The following is a 21,940-nucleotide window of genomic DNA, read 5'->3' on the forward strand; positions in this document are numbered from 1 at the left end:
GATTCCTTTATTATGTTCTGCAGTGCTGGCTTGGTGGTCATGTGTTTGTTTAGTCTGTGCCATTCTTGAAATGCTTGTTAATTTCTCTGTCAATTTTAGATAATTTTGCTAGATATACTCAAATATTCCTTATGCATTGTAAAGACATGTGGGGAGTCTTTTACTTCACAAGTGGACAAGCACTTAAAAAGAATAACTCCTGGGTTGGAGATGGCTCAGTCGGTAAAAACACTTGCTGAGCAACAATGAAGACCAGAATTTGGGTACCACCACCTACATGACAGGTTGCGTGTGACCTCCCATGTCCGTCACTCCAGAACTGAGAGAGACCAAGAGTAGTAGGAGAATTAAAGGGGTTTGCTGTTTGCCAATCTAGCCAAAAAACCATGAGCTGTAGGTTCAGGGGAACCTTAATGTAGGGGTGACAGCAGACACATGTCACCTGACCCACTCACACGTGCACACATATGCGAGAGCAGGGGTACACACCCACCCACACAAATGAAAAAGAGCAGCTGTTGCTCTACCGCAAGTGTGGATGGATTTACTTTTCCTTTCACATAAGAGATTCATAGGGACAGTTATTTTTTAATATAAACAAACCAGTTACCATTTTTATTACATTAATTTATTTAGTATCTGTGTGAGAATGGGCCCTGTGGGTCACGGCACATGTGTGGTCAGAGGACAACCTGCAGGAGTCAGCTCTCCCTGCCGTGTACCAAGTAGGGGATCCAGGACTGAACTCAGCTTGTGAAGCTGGGTGCACAGTGCTTCCACCCACTGCACCATCCTGCCGGCCCTAGACTGGTAAGTTTTTATTATAAGGAAATTTAAGAAATTCAAAGAAACATTTTTCTGTATTCTAAATTCTAAAATAATTCTTAAATAAACACTGAATGACTCAGACCAGTCACTAAAATGTTTTATTTGCTATAAATAAACACAATGATATCAATTATGATCAAGACTTTGCCATTTTTTCCATCTGGATATCAATATATTCCTTTATGAACAATGCCAAGAATCATGTGGACTCAAGTGGTTTGATACTTATATGTATATATTTATAGAGTGACTATAAATATAGAAAGACTAAAGCAATTTGTTAATGATTAGTGAATAGTGAATTTCTAAGTAACTTTCTTTTCTTTCACATAGCTTCTGTATTTTGCATATTTTTCTGTAAGGAGAATATGTTAGCTTTAAAATAAAAAGGGTTTTATCCATTTATTCCACCTATATACCAGTAAGTACTGTGCAAATAAACACACAAGGGGAGACTTGAAGAGCGCTAAGGGTGGCCCATCCTGTCCATCCCCTGGAGAAGTATCTATGCAGTATAGTGCTGTGCCCACCTTCTCTGTTGCATGTTGTTTTTTTAAGTTTTTATTGCGAATTGTTTTAGTTCTTAAGTGGTGGAACAATTCACGTATTTCAAGTTCAGAAGAGTCTGCTAGTGGTCTGGACTGGAGCACATGAACTTTAGATACTACTGTACATTGTTTATGCATACTGATATTCTCAGGAATGGTTTTCTGACCTTTTTAAAATTGGTTTCTTTCACAAACAAGACATCTGCCTGTCACACAAACATCTGCCTGTCTTAATATAAAATGCAGCCCTTTTTAAAGAACAAATTCTTACATGCACTTATTCAGCATGGTGTTTAAATAATGCAACTTTTTTGTATCAGAGGCTTTACAGTAAAGAAAAATATTAAAAATATACAGTATAAAACAATTCTGAATTTACAATACCAATACTCCTGGCCATGTTTTTTGTTGTTGTGGGTTTTGTTAATGAGATTTATCTTTAGATTTTTCTTTTTCCTTTTTCTTCTGTTTTTCTTCTGCTTGTTTTTCAAAATAATCTTTAAGAAGATGGTCCAGCTGTGGTTCACACTGGCTTGCATGTTGCAATCCATCTTCCCTTCCTGAAGAGATACAGAACATAAGAACTGTTCTTTACAGGGGCTTCCATGTTATTGTCCCCTCAGGCATCTCCCAAGGGACATGGGCCCCAGCTTTTCCTCATAAACCACCCAGGAATTAAGCCCACAAAGTCAGTTTTGATTAAAAATGCTTGAAATAAGTACATTTTTATTTTACCTTCACAGTGTTGGATCACACGCCCCCATAGGTGATTTTTCCTCAAACAGGATAAGCTTCCCACAATCAACAAATGCCTCCTTCCTCTGGTCAACGCAACATTCATTCGCTTTTCTGAGTCGATGAACCCTACTTGTCTCGTCCTCACGCAGGACAGAATAATGATCTCCTTCTCAGCGCCCTGAAAGGCATCCACTGTGGACACCTGCACAGCTTTAACATCAGGATAGCCGGCGTCCACAGCGCTCAGTAAATGGCAAATCTGCAGAGAAAGGAGCAGACTCATAAAGTACAGAGATTATGAAGAACCTAGTCCCCAAACTGGTCAACACAACCATTTGAAGCAAACTAATTCAGGAACATCTTTCTTATAACTCATGAGGATTTAGGTTAAAAGCCTCTAAAATTAAAAATGACATTATTTTTATTTATGAAGCATAACCGAGTGATGATTAACCTATTGCATGGATTTTATTTGTATATGATAATTTGAACTGATAAGAAGCTGATAATGAAAAAGAAAAATACTAAGAGAAAGAAGATTATAAAAATCTACTTAGAAGTAACTAGCTCTTTTGTACATCCTTAATTTACTGATGAAATATAATAATGCAGGAACATTTTGAAAAACAGAGTCTCAATTCCATCTGTCCCCAGACACAAAGCATACACCACATTTCTTCCTCTAATCTGTTTATTTGCATTTTGTCCCAACAGCTGTAAAGTGAATTTAATTAAACCTTGTTAGGTTTACATTGAGTTATGCAGAAAAAATCCAGGCCAGGAAAATACATCAGAATGTTCTTTTGTAAGTATACACATGACAGTCCCAAAGGTCTCAGGGACCAAAGTGAACTACTACAAACGTAAAACCAAATATTATAGAATATGATGCTTAACATGTGACAAATATCACCCTATGCAGCACATACCTTGTACATTTGTGATTTGTATAATGTTATCACCCCAATCATGGAGCCCGCTATTCCACTCGCAATCAGTGATTGGATTAACTTGAGTGTAAAAGCAGCTTCTGCCACATTTTGAAAGCTGTTTTCTCTTTCAACCTGAAGTAAGAAACAGATCTCAAATTATCTTCCCAGAAAGGCCACAGGAAGACTCAGTGAAACCAGGCAAACAACAACAATAAAATTAAACCAGAAATTAAGTAGTGATTCCCATCAACACTGATGTCATTCACCTGCTCTGCTCCGGTAACATTATAGAAACACAGCGTGGGCAGCCACTCCAGTACAGGGCTCCTCTCTGTCTCTGAAACGCCATTCACGAGGTTTCCTTCATAAAACAGATCGTTAGCTATGGCACTGATGACCGGGTGACAGCGGTATTGGGTTCTCAGCAGAATGGGTTTGTGACCCTAAGAAATTTAGATGGGGGAAAACAAAAATTAAAAGACAGTATTTTCTTTTCTCTAGAGAAAAAGAAATCATATTTAGAAGTTTTTAATGTTACATCATGTTCTTAGATAAATCACAACAATGAGAGAACAGACTACAGATAAAATATTTTAAAACAAATTATAAAGTATGTTCACAGACTATAAAACCAAAAATGCAGAGTAAGCCAACATTGTGCTTTTATAATCTCCTGGAGTTTGGTCTAGTAGTTAAGGTCTTCTAACATTAGGCAGGCCTAGTATACACGCCTGTGATCTCAGCTCTAGGGAGGCTAAGGCAAGTAGATCACAAGTGCAAGCTCTATCTGGACTAAACAAGAAGTTCTAAGCCAACTTAGACACTGTCTCAAAATGCCAAGTGAAAAGAGGGCTGTGGTGTTTGCCCAAGGCAACAGTGTTGCCTACTATCCACCAGGCCCTAGGTCAACACCTGCTACCACAGCTACCACAGATAGTTACTGACAGTTTGTTCACTTTATTCCTTGGTACAGCCACTGCTTCATCAGAATATGCAAAGCAGCTCCAGCTCTCACTACTGCGCCCTTGCATCCCAGTCTCACCACTCCAGTGAGCTTCTGGAGAAAATTATCTGCAAAACTTCCTGGTGGGGCTGGAGAGATGGCTCAGTGGTTAAGAGCACCGCCTGCTCTTCCAAAGGTCCTGAGTTCAATTCCCAGCAACCACATGGTGGCTCACAGCCATCTGTAGTGAGATCTGGTGCCCTCTTCTGGCCTGCAGGCACACATGCAGACAGAATACTGAGAATATACATAATAAATAAATAAAAATTTAAAAAAAAAACTTCCTGGGCTGGAGAGATGGCTCAGTGGTTAAGAGCATTGCCTGCTCTTCCAAAGGTCCTGAGTTCAATTCCCAGCAACCACATGGTGGCTCACAACCATCTGTAATGGGATCTTGTGCCCTCTTCTGGCCTGCAGGCATACACATAGACAGAATATTGTATACATAATAAATAAATAAAAACTTCCTGGTGTTACTAAAACAAACCAAGCAATGCCAAGAGAAGAGAGCTGTGTCTAGGGACAGGAGCCGAGTGCTCAGAGAACAGAAGGAAGCCTTCTCAGAAACAAGACCAGAGGTTACCAGGTACAAGGCTGCAGCAGAGAGGGGGGAGGAAAGGGGGAAATGCAAATTAAAACTGCTTTGAGATTCCATTTCACAGTCACGATGACTACCATCAAGAAAAGACATGAAGGGGACTGGAGAGGCAATGCCAAGGTTAAGAGCAATGTTCAATCCCCAGCTGCCACATGGCAGCTTAACGACTTTAACTCCAGTCCCAATGCCTTTCCTGGCCCCTGCAGGCACTGCACATACATGGTGTACAGACATACATGCAGGTAAACACTCAGTGTGTATAAAAACAAGTACAATCTCAAAAACAAAACTAAAACCACGAAAGCAAACACATGGTGATAAATGCCAGTGAGCATGCGGAGGACACCCTTTGGTCTCATGTTGCAGGAGTGAAAAGAGATTTGGCAACTATAAAAATTCAGTTTGGAAGTTCCTTAATAAATAAATAAATTTAAAAATATAAATACATAGCTCGGCGGTGGTGGTACATTTCTTTAATCCCAGCACTCGGAAGGCATAGGCAGGCGGAGCTCTGTGAGTGCTGTAGGAAGTATTACAGCTTATATTTACCCGCCTACTGGGGTGTGGCCTCTTATACTATTTACACGTGTGGCCCTTCTGTCGTTCCCCTTGTTTGGCTGCTCTTTTGGATCACATGATTCAACCGGTCAAGCAGAGGATTCTGATTTGTGAGTTTACCCCTGAATAACTATCTATCTCTCGATTCTGAGTGAGTGTGGGATTTCTTTTAAGCATCCGACCACCATAACACATTTGAGTGAAATGTCAAGGTGAAAGGCATTTTTACATGCTAACAAAAATAAATAAAAATTTAAGTATTTACAGAAAATTCTTTTTTTTTTTTTCTCCATTAGGGGAAAAAATTAGAACTAGGTAGTGGTTGCTCGGTACTGTGACGAAATGTCACTTCACTGTTCCTCTTCACACTCATGGATAATGGAAGGTGGCGTACACAGAGAAACACTTCTGTATTTAAAGCTATGTTAGAACAAGAGGATTCCACTGCCTATAAGATGAATACTTTTCAAAGACCTCCAACTACAAACTATTTAAGAACAAGGATAAGGTACTGTGTCCTTTACCCACCCTCACAGTATACAATCAATAACTTGAAGTAGTGAGGAGTACATGCCATTAAGCAAAGCCGATCAAAAAGAGTTTGTTCCAATCCATTTTCATGAACTGCATCAGAACCCTGAATTGTAGGAGGCAGCTGTTTGGGGTCTCCAACAAGAATTAACTTTTCACACTCAAACCTAAAAAGGAACAATTTAGAAAATTAATCTAAGCAAAGAGAAAAGGTATACTGACATCAGTCATTGCTCTTTCTGAAATGTGTTCTTAGAATTCAAATGTAGAAAGTGCTCTAAGAGCTAGCAAGGTTCAACGGTGCTAGCCGGCATATTAAAGGTTTTGAAATGTTACCTCACAGAATCTTGGGTTAGGCGGAGTAGAAAAGTGCTTTAAGACCTTTGATTTCTGGCATTTCATATAAAAGCTGGACAGCAGCAGTGTATAAATCCACTGGGGGCTTAGAGACAGGAGGATCTGGGGACTCACTGCCAGACCAGCTGAAATGGTGAGCCGTGGCTTCAATGAGACCCTACCTCAAAAAATAAGGAGAAGACAGCTGGAAAGATGGCTCAGTGAGTAGGAGCACTTGTTCTTGCAGAGGACAAGGCTTGATTCCTAGCACCCACAGGGCAGCAACTGTCCACCAACTCCAGGTCACACATGTACACAGACATATGAGCAAAACACTCATACACATAAAATAGAGTAAAAAAATAAAATGTTAAAATTAAAAAAGGAAAGAATGTGAAGAACTACAAAGGAATACATTAGATGTCTACTCTGGCCTCACATGTATACACATCTGTCTGATACACGTGGGTGAACACTGATACACACACCCGTGTGGACGGACACACTTTCACTTAACATACATTTTTTTCACATAAAATATATTAGGTGTCCCTTGCTTCTACATAGAGTTAGTGTTTCACAGAACACATTTGAGAAACAGTGATTTTAAGACGCCAGAACTCTAAAGCTGTCATCGAATTCTTTGGCTTCAACTATTTTAGAAGTGTGATAAACAAGGCCTGTAGAACAAAATGTCTAAGTAAGAGCAAGATAGTGTGGGAAAGTCCTAGGTTCACAGACAAACCTGTATCCAAATCTCAACCCTATCTTTCATATCTGTGGCTCTCCTTGCTTCACGTTCTTATCTCCTGGACGGAGAAACTCCTCACATGGCTGTTTAAAGGACCAAATGAAGGCCACAATTTACTTAGAATACAGCAGAACTGTTACTACTCTGTGCTCCACCCAGGGCCTCAGTGACCCTCCACCTGGTTGCTGGAGAGTGACCAAATCAGCCTGATTGCCCAGTGACATTTCAGTGAAAAGCTAAATGCCGGGGAGTCTCCAGAGTCCCAGGCAAGCCCTAAGAGCTGGTGTCCTACCGACTGATGAACTGGGGGCTGAGCAAGTCTCCAGGTCCTACAGTGGTGGACTCTTCCTTAGAGTTGCCTTATTTTTATTCTCCATGATACTGGGATTAAACCCAGGAATCATATTAACCATGTTTAGATTTCACACTCCTAAATTTCTGGAGACGGGGGTGGAGCAAAGGCAAGTGGTTAAGAGCACTGGCTGCTCTTCTAGAGGTCCTGAGTTCAATTCCCAGCAGCCACATGGTGGCTCACAACCATCTCTAAAGAGACCTGGTGTCTCTTCTGGTGTGCAGGCATACATGTAGGCAGAACACTGTACACATAATAATAAACATTTTTAAAAAATTCTGGGGAAAAAATTTTCATTTTCAATGTGCTTTTCTATATATTCTTTCATAAGCTTAAAAAATACTTTCAAAAGCTAAACCATCAAATCATACAAGAGAAAGGAAACCAGAGGACACTGCCCAGTAGAGTTAGGAACCACTAATCTAGCTAACAAACAGAGAAGTCCTATAATGGTCCTAGCACTAATCCTCTTATGGCTTTAAGGACTGTGTGATTCCAATGGCTAAACTATAGGTCTACAAAATTTTAATATATTTACTTCAAAAAGTTTCTCTCTATTATTTACAAAACTAATGTTAGTAAACTGGATTGCTAAGAATTCTGACAAGGTCTGTTAGGTCTGAAATAACTGACTTGTGTGTGTTTTGGGAAAAGTCTTTTGGGTTACCTTGCAATAGGAAGGAGTGAGGCTGGTTCTGTCATCTGGCTGCACTCATCCAGCACAACCACAGGGAATTTAAGGTCATTCATGCAGGGGAATGGGCAGGCTGCACAGGTAATGCCAACAACTCGAACCTTTATTTAAAAAAAGAAAAAAATGTGCTTTTGAGACAAAGACTAGATAGCCCAGGCTAGCTTACAATGCACTATGTGGCCCATGCTTAGCCTCAAAACCTACCTCAGCCTCTCGCCAAAGTGTTGAGATTATGGTTGTGAGTCACCATGCCCAGACAAACAAAAAAATATCACTAACCAATGGCTTTTAAAAGTAAATCAAGAATTTACTGGAGAACTTGAAGGTTAAGTCAGATGATTAACCAAACCTATGATTTCATAAGAAATCAGTTGTCATTTTACTACTATATTTTCATTACTCTCCACATACAAAGTAGGTGTTACAGAAAACAAGCTACTTCATAAGGTCATTAGCAAGAACACATTCACTCTGATATTAAACATAAGAAACATATTAAAGCATGAATGGTTCAGGAAGCTTCAAGGATGATGTATGTTTTCCTTTATCTTCCAGGTATGCCTGAATTAATAAAACACATATTTTATTAACACTGATCCATGTTTTCCACAAAGAACACAGAATATGTTAACAAAACCAGCCTTTGCTTAACTTCTGAATGCTATAGCACTGTGTTTACTTAAATAGGTAGCTATCTAAGCAGGACATGCCTGTAATTCCAATACTCAGGGGGTTGAGGCAAGAGGACCAGAAGTTCAAGGGCAGACTGGGCTACACAGTGAGTCTTTGACTCAAATAAAGAAACTTCAAATGTACTTTCTTACCCGTTAGTGTATCTGAATTATATAAACCTTAAGTATTATATCAAAACATCATTGAGTTCAAGGCACAAAGCTTGAAAGGTTAATATTTAACAATTATATAATATGCAATAGAAAAATTTATGAACTTTTAAAATTATACATTGTTATTGATCCATTATCTGTGAGTTATACACATATATATTGTTTGAATGCTATGAATATATCCACATCCATTTCCCTTCCTATTATCTATAGTATAATGATGCCTGATAGCGAGAGCAGTCCAAATAAACAGAAGATCTATTTTTAAAAAATTACTTCTTTTTAGGACTAGAGCGATGGCTCAGCAGTTAAGAGCACTAGCTGCTTGCTCTTCCAGAGGTCCTGAGTTCAATTCCCAACAGCCACATGGAGGCTCACAACCATCTGTAACTGTAGTCCCTTGTCATCTGAATACACATATACATATATAAATAAATCTTTAAAAAATTCATTTTTTGAGATTATAATATAATCAGATCAGCCAGGACTACACAGTAAGACCCCATAACAAAAACAAAAACAGTAACCTGGGAACTCCTAGAATGCAAATCTAACATGTACTGGTCATTACTTCCTACTTTGCTTTCCCTGTAAAGTTTTTGTGACGCCCACCACACTTGCACTGCTCCCCACCAGAGAGGCAGGTGGAGGCTGCTTCCTGGCCTCACTGATGTAGTCTGACACATGCCTGATAAGTTAGAGCAGGCAGAATGTAGAGAACAGGACATGAGCAGAAGCTTTAAAGGTCTAGCCTGCTCTCATGTGCTGCTTTAAGTACAAGGTCGTTTGCAAACTGAACAAAGAAAAAGCCTGGCTCCCAGTCTAAGCTGAGACACAGCAGCTGACATGGAGTCATAGTTATCCTGAGATCCTGTTGTTCAGCAGCATGATCTCAGCAACAGCTGACCAAGACAAGGTCTTGGATAGGCTGGTTTCCCAAAATCTCTTTGTAGAAATTGATCAACATCCACATGGTCCAAGAGAGCCAATGACTTTCCTTTTTCTTTACCCATTGTCCTGTTCCTCAGGTACGACTTTCATAAGATGAAGCCATTGAATCTTTCTATTCTATTCATAAAACCCTTCACCAAGGAGATAATACTTATTACAGCCCAGGCACCTAGCACCCAATGCCTGGGAGCAAGTAGAGTGCTACTTGGATTCTTGGGCACAGACCTGGCTTTCTAGGAGTACATCAAAGACAAATTTGCACTTTGATATCTCACCCATAGTAAAAACTTTTTTCTTTCTCCCAGAATACAGTTTTTACTGAGTTCACCAAGAACCTATTCAAAGCTTCCAATTTTTGTCTTCAGGCTTCTATGTAAAGGAAAAATAAAGAATGCTGCAGGCATGGTAAGATGTTCACCACAAACTTGAAGAATGTTTGCAGCAATCAAAAGATGCAGTAGGTAAGATATGTAAGGACACAGAAGGCACACAACTTGTTGAATCTAAGATCATCCATCCCACAACTAAAGAGAATCAATCTGAGCACAACAGACAAATCAAGAAAGGAACTGATGCAATTTCACCTCACCTGCTTCAGCAGAGTTCTATTGGTCCCCAGTTTATGCTGCTCGATACTTTTTCTCACATAAACCCTTTCTATAGCAGTCAGTTCTTCCTTCATCAATGCATGGAGTTCTTTCAATTGTTCATTTTCATTTTCTGCGCCAGCATGCAAGCTGAAATTGAATAACATGAAAGAATATTTCTTGTTTATTTTATTTCCTTTTTTTAAAAAAGAGATTATTTATTTATTATGCACACAGTGTTCTGCTTGCATACATGCCTGCAGGACAGAAGAGGTCATGAGATCTCATTATGGATGGTTGTGAACCACCATGTGGTTGCTGGCAGTTGAACTCAGGACCTTTGGAAGAGCAGCCACAGTTCTTAACCTCTGAGCCACCTCCCCAGGCCCTATTTCATTTCTCATCATATACTCTTATACACCAAAGGAATAAAGTGGATTAGATTTTTTATGTTTGTTTACTTGTTTTTGCTTTCCTGAAACAAGATCTCACTGTCTAGTCCTAGCTGTCCTGGGATTAGCTATGGAGATGATATTGACTTCGAACTCACAGAGAACCGCCTGTTTCTGCCTCCCAAGACCCAGAATTAAAGGCATGCACCACAACATCTACTTTGGCTTACTCTTTCTAGTTAGAATTTCTACTTAGGTTTCCTAATCTAATTAAAGCTATCTCTTTCTCAAAGGCCAAATTTCAGGTTGAAAAACATTTTCATATTTCCTTTTTTAAACTTTCTTCATATTTATTCTTTGTGACTTTCACATCATGCCTCCCAATCCCACCCATCTCTCTCCCCCAACACCCCAAAAATAAAAATCAAAATAAAATTTAAGAGAAAAAGGAGGGGGAAAAAGGAAGAAGGGAAAGGGAAATCTTATCATGGATGCTGCAATGTAACACGGTGAGTCATGCAGTAAACCCCCTTATCCATACATTTTTTACATGAAGGTGTTTATTGCAAAGAATCATTGGTCTGGTTCGAGGCCCTCGCACCATCAATGATGAGCCCTCACTGGGACTCTTCCTGGACATCCCACTGCTGCCCTGTGTTTTGGAGATCCTGGAGCCCTGGGTCCATCCACCACCCAGCCTCTAATGCTCCAGCAGATCACAGATGGGATGGATGTAGGGGTGGACCCATTTTCATACTTCTTAGAATATTCTGTAACTTTTAGGATTTAGCAGTCTCACCTGTACGGTAAGATTGGCTTGGCAATCTTCCTAACACTCCCAACTCTGATGAACTTTTCAAATCCAAGACTGAGAAGCCTTAAAGAAAATAAGACAAAAATAATTCTCCTTACTTACAAAACATCATGTAAAACAGTTTCATGTGGGTTTTTCTTATATATGTGTGTGTGTGTATAAAATTTATTTTTTATTTTGTATGCACTAGTGTTTTGCCTGAATGTATATCTTTATGAGAGTGCTGGATTCTAGAGTTACAGACAGTTGTGAGCTACCATGTGGGTGCTGGGAATTGAACCTGGATCCTTTGGAATCAGTGCTCTTAACTGCTAAGCCATCTCTCCAACCCTTTGAACTTTTCTTTAAAGACAGTGTACCAGTATATAGCCCAGGCAATCCTTAAACTCTCAATGCTCAGCCTCCTGAGTGCTGGACATACAGATGTGCACAAACATGTTCAAGTACATTATTATTATTTCATAGGACTGTGTTCTAAGAGCTATAGATTCAATATGAAATATCTATACTCAAATAAAGTAAAGCAATGTAGTTGAGAGACCTCTCACAGAACATATTTAACTCAGGCAGTTGGAGGTTAAGTCTTTCATTACAACTGCAGAACTTAAGTCCTACCCTAACTGTGGGTGGCACCCCCTCCTTGGTCCCACATTAATTAAAAAGGAGAAAGGAAGTAAAGCCCCAGCCTCTGCCCTCCTCACACTTTGTTTCCAGTGTATGGGTGCATATGCCCAACTGCCCCATGCTTTTGCAGCCATGATTTCCCCACCAGGAGTCCCTGCACCTTGGAACTGTGAACATGATAAGCCTTTTCCTCTCTAAATAATTTTGTCAGCATATGAAGAAAAGTAACTAATAGGCCTCTGTTTAGAGAAAAGTTAGGTACTTCTCAATCCAAAATAGTTAGTGGTCATTTTTCAATACAAGTTTGTATTAAATCTGTAATAATGAGGGGCAGTATTTTCAGAGTGATGCTACTATAGGGTAATAGGGTATTGTGTACTTTCATTTTTTCTAAAACACAAACAAATGAAAAACAAAATCCCTTTGTCTTATTCTGTCTATCACACTAGACAATGCCTGTTCCAACGCAGAAGAACGCTATTTCACTGTGAAGAAATAGAGGAACCCAGCCGATGTGCAATTGAGACACGTAAGATTCACAGGTTCACATTTCTCAGGTCCTTTTCAGAGATTCAAGTATTAAATAGTCTTCTAAAATGGCTGTGAGTGTGGTTCAGTGGAAGAACACTCACTCCGTATGCACAAAGCCTCAGGTTCTATCCCTAGCACTGTACATATATACACACGCGCACACGCACACGCACGCACACACACACGCACACACACACAAAGGGAGAGGGAGCGAGACAGAGGGAGCCAGAGAGTGCACAGACTTCCTGTATTTTTAGATTGGATGTTTACCTGCTCTTTTCATTCTAATCTCTCAATACATGTTTTCTAACAGTCTCATATAAATTTTCATTTCAGGCTAAGAAATCTAAGTTTGTTCTTTCCATTGAAGTGCTAGGAAATTCCTCATTATCTTAGATTTTTAAAAAATGCTATCCTTAGTCACTCTTAGATTTCTCATGAGAGTGCACAATAGCAAAACTTTCCCGGTGGGCAATTTTATAAAATATATCAAGACGCTTAGGATGTGTCTAATTTTTACCCTAGCTTAGGTCGCTTTCCTTAGCTTACAAGTTGGCTTGGTGGGTAACAGCGCTTGTTGCATAAGTCAACACAGGCTACATTTGATCCACAGAACCTGTGGTATGAAGAGAGAACTCACTTCTGAAAATTGTTCCCACACCTCCGTGCACGCGCTGTGGTACAGGTGTGCCCATAATCTGTCCGTCTGACTGTTCTCTGTCTCTCTCTGTCACACGTAGTTTTTTTAAAGTTATTTTAAAAACAAGAAATAGAGATAGATATAAAGACTTATGTCCAAGATTTTTGTCACAATACAATTTATATTGGTAAAATTTTGAAATTTACTGATTAAAAATCACTTGAATAATGGCATAAGCAAATCAATAAATATAATTATGAAAAGTTATTGGGCATTGTATCACATAGCTTGAAACCAAGCGCTCAAAAGGCAGAGGTAGAGGAATCTCTAAGTTCCAAGACAGCCAGGAAGTAAGCTCCAGTACACATGTATGTGCACATGCATGTGTGTTGTACATTTTAGGCCACTGCTTCACTACTGAGCTACATCCCCAGTCTAAAATAATCTTTAAATGTAAAATGTTGTCTCCACATGTATGTATGCTGTGGTACACACACATACACATACACAGACAGACAGACAGACAGATATTAGAGATAGAGAGGAGGGGAGAGATATTTAACAAAAAGACTAGCTATGAGTCATGGATTTATAAAATAAAAGCCGTTATTTACTCTGATATTCAGATAAATACTAAATTATTGGTAAATATTCAGCATTTCCTTGGTATTTAAAAACTGTATTTATTTATTGTCTGTGTATGTGTGCATGCTCATGCTAATTTGGGCACACATGCCTACGTTCATCAGGCTTGGCAGCAAATGCCTTTACCTGTTGGTCCATCTCACCAGTCCGTCTTTGTAATTAACAAACAAACAAAAAAGTAAGACCACTTGCTATGCAAGCGTGAGTCCTGAGCTCAAATCCCTAGCACACCACATTAGAAACGAAAAACCTGACACAGTCATGCAATCACCTATAACCTCGCACTGTGGGACAGAGGCTAGATCCAGGCTCAGAAAGAGACCTTGTCTCCAAGTAATAAGGCAGAGTGATAAAGTAGGATATGGCATTCTCCTCTGAGCTCTATACATATAAAGTTGTGCACTTGTACCACCGAGAGAGAGTAAATTAAAAATTCTTATGTATTTACTATTATTGTTATTGCCTTCTTTGTATCCCTCTTATGAAAACAATGCTATAACTTACATTGTTCAGCTATATTAATGTGTTTATACAGGTTCATGAGTAAGAGAATGGGCTATAACTGTTGGTTTGGGGATTGGATTTTAACTTACATCTATAATAATAAACCCAACCCTCCGAGTCAGAGGCAAAGGATTTTTACTTATGACAAGAAATAGCATAAGCACCATGGTGTGTGCGAGTCCTTTTGGTCCCCACAATCCACCAGGAGATGTAGAGCATCCTGGCAGATGCCTGCACATGCAATGGGTTCAACAGTCAGCTAAGGAGCACCACCACTCTTAGCAACAAGCAATGAGCAGTCCTCCCTTTAATTTCAAAGGGTGATATTACCTCATCAGTCCAACTTGCAACCCTGAGAAATACCTTTCAAAGGAATGCTCAAGGCTCACACCTGACGGCCTCCCCCAACAACACACTTTCAGCCCTACATGCTCTTGGCTGAACTTGCATTTTAGAGGGTTATTCTAAACTGTTTATGACAAACTGTCAGATAAATGAACAATTACTACTTAAGAAACTAGACTGTTACTACTTCATAGCTCTTGGGTCAGAAGCAATGGCCTTGCATTCTTGTCAGGCAGCAAGAATACATATGGATAAAGATGAATAATAAAAAAGAAAGAAAGAAAAAGAATACATATGGACATTGGGAATAATCTAAAATATCAGCTATTTAAATCCGCCTGTCATACTTACCCAAGAAGCACTCTATCAACAGCTACATTAGTGGAAGAAGAAATGAGAAGCTTCCAAGGCCTTGCATTTCCAACTGTTTCAGCATTACACTTTTCAAACAGTTGTACAAAGAACAAAATCACCACAGCCAGCAAATAGCTTTTGCCTGCTCCAAAAACACCTAAAATATCACAAAAACTTCTATGAATGTACAAGCAATATTTTCTCTATCTTGCCCTCCTTCATTTAATTAATTTATTCAAAAATAATGTCCACTTGTGCTCGCAAGAGGATAAACAGATAAACATTATCATCTTCAGTAAGGCTACAGTCAACAGGATAAATAGGTAAAGATATGGTATGGTAATAGGGTAACATTGCTATGGAACCAGAGAAGGAAGACTATCTTTGCCTTGCTGGTGATGGGAAGACGGCCTTTAAAAAAAGAAGTTGCAGAACTAAGTCTCCCAGAATCCTACACCAACAGTCTACAAAATGTCAGCTAAGCATGTTAAAAGTATTCTTAGAAATTTCTAGGTATATAGCAAGCAGGCAAGAATGGAGGTTTGGGTAGGCAAAGTGATATACCACAGAGGATAAATCAAACTTGGGAGGCACAGGCAGGTGGATCTCTGTGAGTTCCAGGCCAGTCAGGCTATGTCAAACAAAGATAAATCATAAGTCTACTATGGCTAAAATTTTTGAAATTTCTCTGGAAGCTGGTAGACAGACACTGAAGGATTTTAAACAACAGGACTGACTTGTAAGAGTGTGTGTCTTAGAAACTATGTGGAAGCTGAGCAGTGGCGGCACATACCCTTAATTCTAGCACTTGGGAGGCTGACACAGGCGGTTTGAGACCAGCCTGGCCTACAAAGTGAGTTCCAGGATTGTTAGGGCTGTTACACAGAGAAACACTGTCTCAGAAAAGCATTTAAGAGAGAGAGAGAGAGAGAGAGAGAGAGAGAGAGAGAGAGAGAGAGAGAGAGAGAGAGGATGGAAGGAAGGAAGGAAGGAAGGAAGGAAGGAAGGAAGGAAGGAAGGAAGGAAGGAAGGAAAGAAAGAAGGAAGGAAAGAAGGAAGGAAGGAAAGAAAGAAGGAAGAAGGAAGGAAAGAAGGAAGGAAAGAAGGAAGGAAGGAAGGAAGGAAGGAAGGAAGGAAGGAAGGAAGGAAGGAAAGAAGGAAGGAAGGCAGACTACATGGGTCAAATGTGAAAAAGTGAAACTAAATGGAGCATCAGCATAATGAATGCTAACTGTACTGAGGGACCCACATGCTGTGCACTCCTCTAAGCATTCTACTTACATTTAATCATTTAAGCACCCAACCATATGAGGTATATGCTATTTTTAATCCACATTTCCAGGAAATCAAAGCTAAGAAGTAAGTCTCCTATTCAAAATCATACAGTCAATAAATAGTGATGGAGCCAGGATATGAAAGCAGTGTTCTAATTTAAGATTCCACATTCTTATCCACTAGAAAACTACAAAAGAGCAGGATAACATATAAATGTCTACATTTACTATGACTATCTATTTCTTACCATGAATGATTGTGATAGGCAGGGGAGGGGTGCAGGGCTCCAGTGCGTCTTCACCACTTTCTTGAGAGGCCATCATTTGAGCTATCTGAATTAGTGCTGTAGCTTGATCCTTGTTCAACCTGTGTATATGAATCAACTCACTAGCTAACTGCAGGGTGGCTCCCAAGTTCAGGAGTTCAAATTTTGTTTTAATATTTGCAACGGCTGGTGGGATAAATTTTCTTTTACTGACATTTTTATTGCTAACTGTAGCAGGCCGAGACCTAGTAAAAAGAGAGCACATCAGAAACATGACTTTTGAAATGTGTGACTGGACTCATTCATAACTTAGCTTTAATTTTACAGTTGTCAGAGAATTTCTGGAGGATAGGCTTCAATTTGGAGGGTGCAAGAGAACTAATATTTACGAAATACATACTATATTCTGGCATGAACTTAAGTAGTTTACTCATTAATTTATATACTCTTCACACCAAAAAAATAATGACCCCAAGTAGAGATATTCAAATATTGAATTAATAATCTAATTAATAGACTGGTTTAGATAATTAACATAGCTTCTACTTCAGGCAAAATTACAATAGACAAATAATTTTTTTGTTATGTATAAGATATAAAAATGAAGTTACGGTCTGGAGAAATGGTTCTGTGGTTAAGAGCATTGGCTGCTCTTCCAGAGGATCTGGGTTCAATTCCCAGCATCCACATGGCAGTTCACAACTGTCCAATTCTAGGGGATCTAACACCCATGACAAAATACCAATGCACATAAAATAAAACTAAATTAAAAATGTATAAAAAATTAAAATATAAAAGTGAAGCTATAAGGCTTTAAAGCAAAACAAAACAAAAACCTAGGGTATTATGACAAAGAAAAGGGTAATGCTGCAAGATAATGACAATCCAAACTGGAAGACAGTGGTAAAGCACTTGTATGGGGATGGATGCCTAGTGCAAGAAAACATTCTTTTCTCATTTTAATGCATTCACTTTCCAGTTGTTATAATTAAGTTATACATTCTTTGATTTATTAAAACAAGGTGCCATGTATCCCAGATTGACCTGAAATTCTCAATGTTGTTAAAGATGGACTAGAATTCATGATTTTCCCATCTCCACCTCTGAAATGGAAAGAGTACAATATATTACCACAGCTGCTTTATGTGGTAATAAATATGAAACCTAGGGTCTCAGGGATATGGCAAAATGAGCTATAGCCGAGCCCCATTTCTGATTTTTTTTAAAAAAATGTTTTGATATTAAAGAAATTAAAATGTGAGATACAGGTAATTAGAACAAAAATAGTATCAACATCAACACTATCAGATCATTCTTTTGGATGCTAAGCAATATATAACATAAAGATACAGAAAGGCTGGAGAGAGGCTCGGGGGTGAAGAGCACTGGCTGTTCTTCCAGGGAACCCAGGTTCCACTCCCAGCATCCACACAGCAATACACAACTGGCTGTGTATCTAGTCCTAGGACATCCAATAGCCTTTCTGACCCTCAGACCAGGGACACACATGGTATACACACATGCATGTATGTAGGCAAAACACCAGATACATCATACACAGTAAAAACCATATAGATGAATAAAATTATGCACTATAACGATCCTTTAAAAAGTTGTCCCCAAGATAAAAAGAAATAAATTTCAATATGAGCCCAAACCACAATAAATAAACAGATGGAAGGAAAGTAATACATACTTTTTTTCCTTTCCTCTTACAAATTTTATTTATTTATTTTTGGTGCTAGGGATCAAAGCTAGAGCCTTCCACATGCTGACAGCATTCTACCACTGAGCCACATCTGTTTTATGCTTAACTTCTAATACACGATAATCTCCTAATCTAAAAGATAATTAAAATTTTGTTGGTGAAATATATTTAATGTTGTTATTGCACTTTCAGTTACCATCTAGGCTGATTAATTTTTTTGTCAACTTGATATAAGTTCATGTCACCTGGGATGAGGGAACCTCAGTCAAGAAAACAACTCCATCATATTGGCCCATGGAAAAACCTGTGGGGCATTTTCTTGATTAATGATTGATGAAGAAGGGTTCAGCCCACTGTAGGCTATGCTACTCTACCCCTAGGCAGGGGACTCTGAGTTGAAAAAAAAAAAAAAGGCAGATTCAGCAAGCCAGTAAGCTATGTTCCTCCATGGTCTCTGTTTCAGTTCCTGCCTCCAGGTTTCTGCACTGAGTTCCTGCCCTGTATTCCCTTCATGACAAACTATACACTGGGAGATAAAATTAAGCCTTTCCTCCCAAGCTGCTTCTGATGATAGTGTTTATCACAGCAACAGAAAACAACAGAAAGCAAACTAGAACACCATAATTTAAAACCAATGATCAAGGATAAAAAATGACTTACATTGCTAACAGGTATGGCATTACTGGAAGAGTCGCTGGGTTAAAGTAGTCCTGAATGTTCTGCAGTGTTGTCAGCTCTGTGCTGGCATTACAAACCAATAATGCATGGACTGTTACTACAGAGACAACGTAGAAAATGAATATTAGATGTAAATAAAAACAACACAAACAAACTGATTAAATGTCCTTACAACTCAGGTTAGCTTCTGAACTAGTCAGAAGACAAAAAATTTTCAGGACACGCAGAGGTGTTTAAATGTCTATCTTTTACATTCTATGTTCTCCAGTCCTTTGAGTGTGAGCACTCATAAGCTGCATAACTGAAATCACACTTGGAACGATCAACAGTATTGGTATTTAGGCATCTGTACTGGCCTGCTCTTGGGCTGCAGTCACTAAGAGCACCCTATGTGCACACTCTTCCGTTCCCTTTTAAAAGGTAGGCCTCGCCCACCTCCAATCTCTCTCTGTCTGTTCCTTTCTCTCTCTCTGCTTCTCTGCCTTGTCTCTCCCCACCCCCATCTCTCTGCCTCTCTCCACTTCTGTGCTTCTATCTTCAGAAGTCAGTCCCTTTCCCCTAATAAAATCTCCTCCATGTGAGTCCTGTTGCATGGTGTCTTTTTCTCCCGTGCTGCTTTTTAAGTTACAGCACACAGGAAATGAGAATCAACAGCCGCAGTTCTTCTCAGTTAGCACAGCGCTTGTGCTGCAGAGATGTGCTTACGAAGTTCTCAAACTTTTGAGTATTTCTTCTTCAATCACTTATTAAAGCATATAAAACTAGAATGTGAACATTGCTAAGAAAGCATCTGCAACAAACAAAATTGTCCACATGAAAAGTGATGAATTGTTAATTGGGCCCTTGTTAGAGTCATACTGGTTGACTATGTTTAGCCAGTTAAAAACGAATAGATCAGTTGAGTATAAAAAAGCATACCTTTAATCCCAACACACCTTTATCCCATAAACAGGTCAATCACTGAGTTTGAGAACAGCCAGGTCTCATTAAATAAAGAAAGAAAGCCGGGCGGTGGTGGCGCACGCCTTTAATCCCAGCACTCGGGAGGCAGAGGCAGGCGGATCTCTGTGAGTTCGAGACCAGCCTGGTCTACAGAGCTAGTTCCAGGACAGGCTCCAAAGCCACAGAGAAACCCTGTCTCGAAAAAACAAAAACAAAACAAAACAAAACAAAACAAAACAAAGAAAGAAAGAAAGAAAGAAAGAAAGAAAGAAAGAAAGAAAGAAAGAAAGAAAATAAAGGGGGAAAAAGAGCAAGTCATGCAAGGCTATTATCCTAGCACTCCAGAGGCAGGATTTCTATGAGTCCATGGCTAGCCTGGACTCCACAGTAAGATCTTGTCTCAACCACAAAGAAGGGGGTTGGAGGGTAGTTGGAGATCAAAGCTTAAAAAAGATGAACTACTAGAAATCTGGGATCATTAAACGCTGTGTCTTTAGTTCACTATGGACTAAATTCAAGCATCAGAAATAGAGACTGAAATGTATAGTGTGGTCTCCGGAAACCTCCATATTCATAGAAATAGATGGAAATAAATTTACTAAAGTCTCTTCTGCTACGAGACTCTCAGGACCCTAAATCAGTGAAATTTGTAATTTTCTATCTGAGACAAATATTATGTATCCCAGGCCTAAAACTTTCCGTGCTAAAAGAAAACTAAGGTGGGTAGTCTGACTTCATAAAGACTTCTCAAGAGGGACTGGAGGGCTGACTCAGCTGTTGAGTATCTGTTTCTCTTCCGGATGGCCAGGGTTGGAGTGCCGTCACCCACATGGCAGCTCACAACCATCTGGAATCCCAGGTCCAGGGGTCCCGATGCCATGTTCTGGCTGCTGTGTACACCAGACATACATGTATGGCACAGAAATACATGCAAGCAAAACACTTAGACATATAAAAATAAATTCTATAAAGAGAATTTCTCAAAATGGCTTAGATAATCAAGATAAAAATATTCGGCTGAATCTCAAATTTCTAAAACCTCAGTGAAAAGACACATTGTTTACTAAATATACCTTCAAAGTCCAAGAAAATTAGAACTCATCTAAATAAAATGATGTGAAAAAGGACTCATGTCCGAAGTTTACATTTTTAAAAACATCAGGTATATAGAAAATTTAATCCTAACCAAATATTAAGTGTTAGTTCAAGATTTCCTTTTTTATGTGTAAAAGTGTTTTTTTCTGCATACATGTATATGTATACTACATGTGTGCCCAATGCCTTAATAGGTCAGAAGAGGGTACTAGATCTTCATAACTGTCATTACAGATGATTATTACCCATTGTGTACTTGCTGAGAATAAACCTGGGTCCTCTGCAAGAACAATAATTGCCTTAACCACTGATATATCTCTCAAGCCGATTTCATTATACTATTAGTTCTATGGGACTTGAACTGTAGAAATATTTACAAAGCTGGGCAGTGGTGGCGTACAACTTTAATCCCAGCACTCGGGAGGCAGAGGCAGAGGCAGAGGCAGGCGGATCTCTGTGAGTTAGAGGCCAGCCTGGTCTATAAGAGCCAGGATAGGCTCCAAAGCTACAGAGAAACCATGTCTCAAAAAAACAAAAACAAAAAAACCACAAAAAACAAAAAAGAAATATTTACAAATTCAACTTTCATACATGTGTTAGTTTTATTTCAATCTGACACAAACCAGGAAGAGGTAACCTCAAATGAGAAATACTAATACTTCCATTGGACTAGTCTGTAGGCAAGCCTGTGGGCATTTTCTGAATTTATGACAGAAGGGCCCAGCCCACTGTAGGCAGTGCTACTTCTGGGTAGGTAACCCTGGGCTGTATAACAAAGTAGGCTGAACAAGCCACAGAGAACAAACAAGCCAAGAAGCAGTGCTCCTCTGTGATTTCTACCTTAGTTCCTGCCTCCGTGTTCCTGTCTTGAACAAC

General features: G+C 39.3%; 1 protein-coding gene across 1 annotated transcript in view; it reads right to left on the reverse strand.

Annotated features, from left to right (window-relative positions):
• Window positions 1-909: 909 nt before the first annotated feature.
• Window positions 910-21,940, reverse strand: part of Zgrf1 (zinc finger GRF-type containing 1) — a 53,248-nt gene continuing 32,217 nt past the window's right edge. Inside the window, exons 16-26 of the mRNA XM_075979169.1 lie at window positions 19,010-19,124; window positions 16,624-16,886; window positions 15,099-15,258; window positions 11,444-11,521; window positions 10,255-10,402; window positions 7,843-7,970; window positions 5,780-5,903; window positions 3,313-3,489; window positions 3,044-3,178; window positions 2,112-2,373; window positions 910-1,936 (exon numbers count right to left, since the gene is read on the reverse strand). Coding sequence (XP_075835284.1) covers window positions 1,800-1,936; window positions 2,112-2,373; window positions 3,044-3,178; window positions 3,313-3,489; window positions 5,780-5,903; window positions 7,843-7,970; window positions 10,255-10,402; window positions 11,444-11,521; window positions 15,099-15,258; window positions 16,624-16,886; window positions 19,010-19,124 — 1,727 coding nt within the window. The 3' untranslated portion in view covers window positions 910-1,799. The remainder of the gene's footprint in view (window positions 1,937-2,111; window positions 2,374-3,043; window positions 3,179-3,312; window positions 3,490-5,779; window positions 5,904-7,842; window positions 7,971-10,254; window positions 10,403-11,443; window positions 11,522-15,098; window positions 15,259-16,623; window positions 16,887-19,009; window positions 19,125-21,940) is intronic.

This window comes from Microtus pennsylvanicus, chromosome 7 (genome assembly GCF_037038515.1).
Source record: "Microtus pennsylvanicus isolate mMicPen1 chromosome 7, mMicPen1.hap1, whole genome shotgun sequence".
Taxonomy (NCBI): Eukaryota; Metazoa; Chordata; class Mammalia; order Rodentia; family Cricetidae; genus Microtus; species Microtus pennsylvanicus.